The sequence below is a fragment of the Phalaenopsis equestris genome, unplaced genomic scaffold, assembly GCF_001263595.1.
Source record: "Phalaenopsis equestris unplaced genomic scaffold, ASM126359v1 Scaffold000935, whole genome shotgun sequence".
NCBI lineage: Eukaryota > Viridiplantae > Streptophyta > Magnoliopsida > Asparagales > Orchidaceae > Phalaenopsis > Phalaenopsis equestris.
Window position 1 is genome coordinate 125328 of NW_018165374.1, and position 6909 is coordinate 132236.

General features: G+C 33.8%; 1 protein-coding gene across 1 annotated transcript in view; it reads right to left on the reverse strand.

Annotated features, from left to right (window-relative positions):
• Positions 1-6886, reverse strand: part of LOC110032385 (RRP12-like protein) — a gene marked incomplete at its 5' end in the record, with an annotated part of 45077 nt that extends 38191 nt beyond the window's left edge. Inside the window, 3 exon segments of the mRNA XM_020736003.1 lie at positions 4659-4907; positions 5146-5692; positions 6441-6886. Coding sequence (XP_020591662.1) covers positions 4659-4907; positions 5146-5692; positions 6441-6886 — 1242 coding nt within the window.
• Positions 6887-6909: the final 23 nt, after the last annotated feature.

Below are 6909 nucleotides of genomic sequence, written 5' to 3' on the forward strand. Positions count from 1 at the left end.
TTATATATATATATAAATTCAATAAAATAAAATTTGAAATTTAATTCGAGCCGAAATTAGAGCTCGAACACGAACAAAAAAAAAATTTAACGAGCCGGACACGAACAAGCCTTCGATTCGCTCAGGCTCGACTAATTTACACCCTTAACTAGAATCGAAAGTAACAAAATATGTAATAAGTTTTTTAACATATTCTTATTCAAAAGGAAAAAAAAAGGATAATTTTGTTGTCGCGTAGTCATCTATGGTGAATTTTGGGCTTATTCAAGCCATGTTATTGGATATAAATCTTTATAATTCTTCCCTATTTGCAAATAATGCAAAAACAAGTTTGAATATCATATATAACTCCTCAACAACCAAAACTATATTAATGCCAATATACGTTGAGCGCTACACAAGCAAATAAAAACAAAGAATGCTTGAACTTAACGCCAGGCATAGAAGTTGCACACTAAAATGGATCTACTTATTATAAAAGGGCATATACCATTAAATCTTTGTACCCCCAATAGGTCGTGTCTTTGCTCCAACAACTGCAAATGCAAGGACCTAACATTACGTCAAAATACGAAATAGAAGATTGATTCACATGATCATTCACATATTATTTCCCTAAACATGCATTGTCTTTTGCTCTGAAACTTGAATTGCGGCAACAAAACTTTTTACTACTTTCCCAATCCAAAAGAGCCCCAACACAAACGATGAAATTTAACTCGAGCTGAAATTAGAGCTCGAACACGAACAAAAAAAAATTAACGAGTAGGACACGAACAAGCCTTTGATTCGCTCAGGCTCGACTAATTTACACCCTTAACTAGAATCGAAAGTAATAAAATATGTAATAAGTTTTTGAACATATTTTTATTCAAAAAGAAAAAAAAGGATAATTTTGTTGTCGCGTACTCATCTATGTTGAACTTTGGGCGTATTCAAGCCATGTTATTGGACATAAATCTTTATAATTCTTCCCTATTTGCAAATAATGCAAAAACAAGTTTGAATATCATATATAACTCCTCAACAACCAAAACTATATTAATGCCAATATACGTTGAGCGCTACACAAGCAAATAAAAACAAAGAATGCTTGAACTTAACGCCAGGCATAGAAGTTGCACACTAAAATGGATCTACTTATTATAAAAGGGCATATACCATTAAATCTTTGTACCCCCAATAGGTCGTGTCTTTGCTCCAACAACTGCAAATGCAAGGACCTAACATTACGTCAAAATACGAAATAGAAGATTGATTCACATGATCATTCACATATTATTTCCCTAAACATGCATTGTCTTTTGCTCTGAAACTTGAATTGCGGCAACAAAACTTTTTACTACTTTCCCAATCCAAAAGAGCCCCAACACAAACGATGAAATAAAATATACCTCAAATCAAAGCTTTACAATACAACAAATAGATAAAATCTATCTTTACTTCCATAAAAGGCAGTGCAACCATAAAATTTTTAAAGACTTCTACATTTCTTCAGATTGAAGCATCTTTCTTGACAAAAAGATACCAAAGATATTAAATTATTCAAGTCTAATACTTGTTTGGCTTCGATTAATGCCCCATAAAACCCACCGTCCATCTTAAACTTCATCACGTCAAAATCATCATACGCCACATTGCTTCTCATACAAACATAGGCACTCTAACATAGCTCATAAGTGGAAAACAAATTCTCATGCGATCACACATACTATGAATAAGCTTAGCAAAGAATTCATTGATCATTGCATTGACTCATGTTACTAACAAAAAAAAAACTATATTTTAGAATAAAAGCCTAACGCTCTCTAAGCTAATTATATCTCTATCATACAATTTGATATCATGAAAATGTTTATAGGAGGGTGGTAAAGAGCACGAGATTAATGAAATTACCTATCAACAATTATCAAATTTATAATTCCTCAAATCACAAACAATAGACTTTAGACCCATTAAGGTATCTTAATGCATGCATAGTAAATACAGATTATGCTTTTGATAATGCATATTGGAGAGCCTGTAGGTCATCCATGAAAACTATAAATAAAGCAACAATCCCTATTGAAGTTATTTGCTCTAAAACATCAAGCAAGTTTTTCTCTGTAATACATTATTGAATCACCAAAAAACCTTTTTCAGCCCTCACAGCTTCAATCATAAGCTCAAGCATAATTGAATACCCAAATAACAACTTCTACAATTTATTGTTGAATGGGCATTTGCATATATTTTTTTAGCCAAAGCCCAAACCTTTTCAAACCATCGAACTTTTTGATCTTATGATCCATCCCCATTGTATTCCTCATTAAGCAATGATAAAGTTAATAAAAACTTATTTGTCAATGCAAAAGCACCTGCCATTAACATCAACCATTAAGAAATGTGGTGAAAACATAGAATAATAACAAAGATCATGTGGTTCAACCAACAAGAATGACCTAAACCCCAAAGAGGATAGATGAACCAATCTATTAACAAGCATCCACAAGTGTACAAACAGACAGGTCACAAACAATTGCTCTTCTAAAAATTCATGTACACCCAATCTTACAATAAGTGAAAGCTTAAATTTACCGGGCTTAAAAAAATTGGGAAAACAAATTAATGCTTGTTGAATCTATAAAAATAAATAATATAATAAATAAAGAGATTTAAAACATACCAAAGGATCTACACCTCCTCTAGAATGGCACCACACGAGTCTCATCTCTTTCATATTTCTCAACAAAAGTAAATTATAACCTTTAAGAGCACTTTAGATTTTCTTTCCCTTTATTCTACTGTAAGAGTTTAAAGAGGTAGAAATTTCAATCCACATTTGGTTCAAATGTTGACTTGGAGCTAATCCAAAATTACAAAATCAGAAAAAAATTTTGCACCTGATAAAAGGAACTTTTGTATTTATCCTAAAAACATCTATTTTAAATTTGGTGGCTATCTTGACAATATTATTAAGGCAGTATTCTAGCAACTACTACTTTAATTGATGAAAATATCAAACATATTCATATCCAAAAACAAAAATATTTTTTGCATTTATCCTAAAATAATGTATTTTGAACTTTGGGCTTATTTCATAAAATATTACTGAGCAATCATTCTAACGAGTATTGCATTTATTGGTGAAAAGATGAAATCCAAAATTAAGCCCAAAATAGACGTAAGCATGGCTAACAATGCGAAAACTGTCCAAAAAATGGCATAGTTATAGATTATTTTAAAAAAGAAAGCAATCGAATCATCTAAGGATGTTTTTTCAATTTGAATTACAAAGACTCTTATCCGGTTGAATTTTTAATTTATGATGAATTTGTTTTTTGATTTTGCAATGATGAGAAAATTCTAAATCAAACAGAACAGAATTGAAAAGTTTGCGAGTAAATCACTTGTTACTCCTTGTATATGCAAATTAAAATAGTAAAGCTCGAGTCTAATAGATTAATGGTCGAGTGGTATGGGTACTAGAAACTATAAATGCATGCAGCTCAAAAAGGCCCAAGAAATTGCCAGGACTTGTATAAAAACAACAAGGCTGTACCAAACAAAACTAGTTCGTAAAGAAAATTTTCAAGCTGTCAGATCAGATTTGGGCCTTGGATAAATATGATCAGCTGGGTCCAATGAACTGCTGAAATTGAATCAATAAGTTCGGTCAATCTATCAACCTTTTAGGTGCACAGCCGAAAATTGTAACCAAGGTAACAATCATAAAATCTTAAAAATCAAAATTCAAATTAAAAAAAACTGGTTTCCCAAAGTTTCTCGAACATTCAGATAGAACAGAAGAATGACAAATAAATTAGATACCAATAAGACAAAAGATGCTTTATAATCAAACCAATCCATGGTCTCTGGAATATATATATATATATATATATATATATATATAAGAAAATAAAAATATACAATGGCTTCAATCATATCTTTTCATATAATTCATCCTCCAAAAATGTGTTTCGCCATAGAATCACAAACAATTACAGCTTCCGAATTTAAGCTCTAATACAGTAAAGAACAAATAGAAACAATAATGACTGAATCTCAAAACAAATAATTTCTGAATAGCTGTGAATATGAGTAGGTATTCCCTTTTTTTTGGTGGGAAAGGAAAGATAATATCAGCTTAGGGGAAAGACTGGCGTTGCAGCAATTAGGCATGCATCCTTTCACTAAGCTTTCTTGCACTTCGCACTATGTTAGCATAGCTCATAACAGAAATTTACAGCCTAGAATCATGGATTAAATCAAGTAAGATTAATGAAACTCAAATAAAATTATTCGTGCAAGAGAGAGAAAAATAAAATGTGTCAATTTTCTAACTCTTAAAAAAGCTAGAAACAGTTAATGTGACTGTTCTTTAAATAAGGCATTGTATTTTCCCTATGGTCCCATTGAAAATTAAAGGCAATCAAAACATTTTATCCTTAGATAAAAGCCAAGTATCATTTCGATTAAAAAGAAATGGGAACTGGAATAAAATTGGTGATGCCTACGTCCCAAAATTACAAGTTTTAAGTTTAACTATGGTTAAAACTTTATTTCGCTACATAAAGGATAAAGACCATTAAGTATGCAGCTCAAGTACCAAGTAGATAAAAAATTCAACATTGTATTATAAATGGCCATGTTTTCATAAAGAGAACAAGGGAACATACCAAGTTTGAGAAACAAAACAGACATGACCTCCAACATATGCTCAGTAGGAAAACTGCACTTTTTAAGCATTTTATCAGATACACTGCACATAGATGCAACTGCAGATGCTTCAGGACTACTCTCCACCTCATAGTTATTTGACTGACCAGTGCCCAACATTAAAAGGCTCTGATTTATATGAAAGTTTATCAATTCTTTCAGAATATCAGCTACAAGCTTGGAGGTGTCAGAGTCAGATTCTAAATATCCTGAATGTAACAGCAAAAATAATACATCTTAAGTTTCTGTTTTTCTCAAAAAATAGCAGCATATCATGCAGGTTCAAAACTAATTTACATGCGGAAGAAGCAAATCAAGAAATTTAAGCCTAAAAACAAGAGAGAATAAAAAAGGCCAACAATACAGAATTTGCATAAAAAGCTTGAAAATACCAACAAAAATATCATCAACCCATATTAAGCCAAAACAGAGTTTGTAATTATGCACCTATAAGAGAAATGAAGACAGGAGGAAGATATCTTATCCACATGCTTGGAAATGCATCTCCAAATTTACTTAAAAGAATTTTCAGCAACGCTGATGCAGAAACAATAGTATCCACAGGACTCTTTTCAGCTGTGGAGATGTATGATGCAAGGGCTGACATGAAGTCTTCTGCTTTGGGGACAAAAACCTTAACATCTGAGTGCTCCAGCAGTGCCTCGAGAATTCTTAGAATATGTCTAGTTGTCCATGAAAAATGAAAACCAAGCAGTTCATAGGCATCAGACAAAATTTTCATTCTGACTTTATCTGAAATATAAGGGAGCACAGTATTCATAACATTTAGCATGTGGAGAGTTTCCAAATTCTCAGGTTTGGACACAGTGTTGTTCAGAGCAGCGTCTGTAGGTTCAATTGAACAGGTGTTTTTCACCAATGCGATATACTTTCTAAGCATACAATGTACAACTTTGCTAGCCTTTTTGGTAATGGAGGAATTATGGCAATTTTTTAAAAGCACTTCAAGACAGGATTGGGCACATCTCCGAACCTGCAAAGACACAATCCATTCCATATTGCAGAATTATTAATCATTTCACAAGGGAACAAGAATTGGGCCAAAGCCACTAGTTCAACGTAGACAACACAAAACAAATGGTTAGGAGAAAAACATCATGTTAAAAGCATCTTCTTAATTGTGTCATTTCTAACACAATCAATCTAATTATCAGTACTAAATTTATTTCACTTCTTTTTGTGCATAAAATAATAAACTGAATTATTTTACACAAGCAGGTGAAGATACTTATGAAATGCAAAAAAGGGATAGTTGACATTATATAAGATACTATGTAATTTTCTCCTAGACAGCATAAAAGATAGTATTAAAGGATTTTCGCACCTAAGTTTTCTATTATATTGATCATCACTCTTCATAATCTGTCAACAACAGTATGAATGTGGTTGAATGTGTAAGGGAGGTTGGGGAAGTTTGTATAAGATGTAAAGAGACTATCATCTCCATTCAGATTTAATGCTCTGAAACTAATATTTGACAGCCCAAGCCAAACACGTGCAAGTTTCCATTTTCAACATGAGAATCATCAATGTTAATGTCTGATAAGTGATATGAATTACCAGCTAAATTTCAATATGATCATATCGAATAACCATATGGCCACATCTAACAGGCATTGTGATGTCAATTACCTAAAGAGATTGTGAATAATACTAGTAATAAAATTAGCTGTGCATTGTGCCTTCCTTTCCGACCAGTAAACAATTTTGAAAAATTGTACCTTTGGGCGCTTATCCACTGCAAAAAGTAGCAGAGTCTCAAGAGGCAATTCAATCGAAGGCCAATCTTCCAAATCCACTCTCAGAGCCACCAGACCCAATGACTTGACCATAGACCGCAGGGTACCGGTCGACAGACCGCCAGCTGGATCCCTCAGGAAGGAAGCAATAACGATCGCGGCTTCTTTAGCCTTGGCCTTCGGCAAGGACTCCGTGTGGACTAGAGGGAGCACAACGGCGACAAAAGCAGAGAGAGCAGCAACACCTTCCCGGTCCGCTCGATCGGCGTCGCGAACCGCAGCAATGCCGGCGGCAAAATATGCAGAAGGAATGAGAGGGAGGCCTTCCTCTAAAAGTATAGACTGCATAGCGGCGGCGGTAGCGCAGAGATGGCGGTGCTGCTTTGCGGTGGACCGTGAATAGCGCTCCATAAGCGCACGGCAGACATAGCCGTCGCCGCGGAGTTCGAGG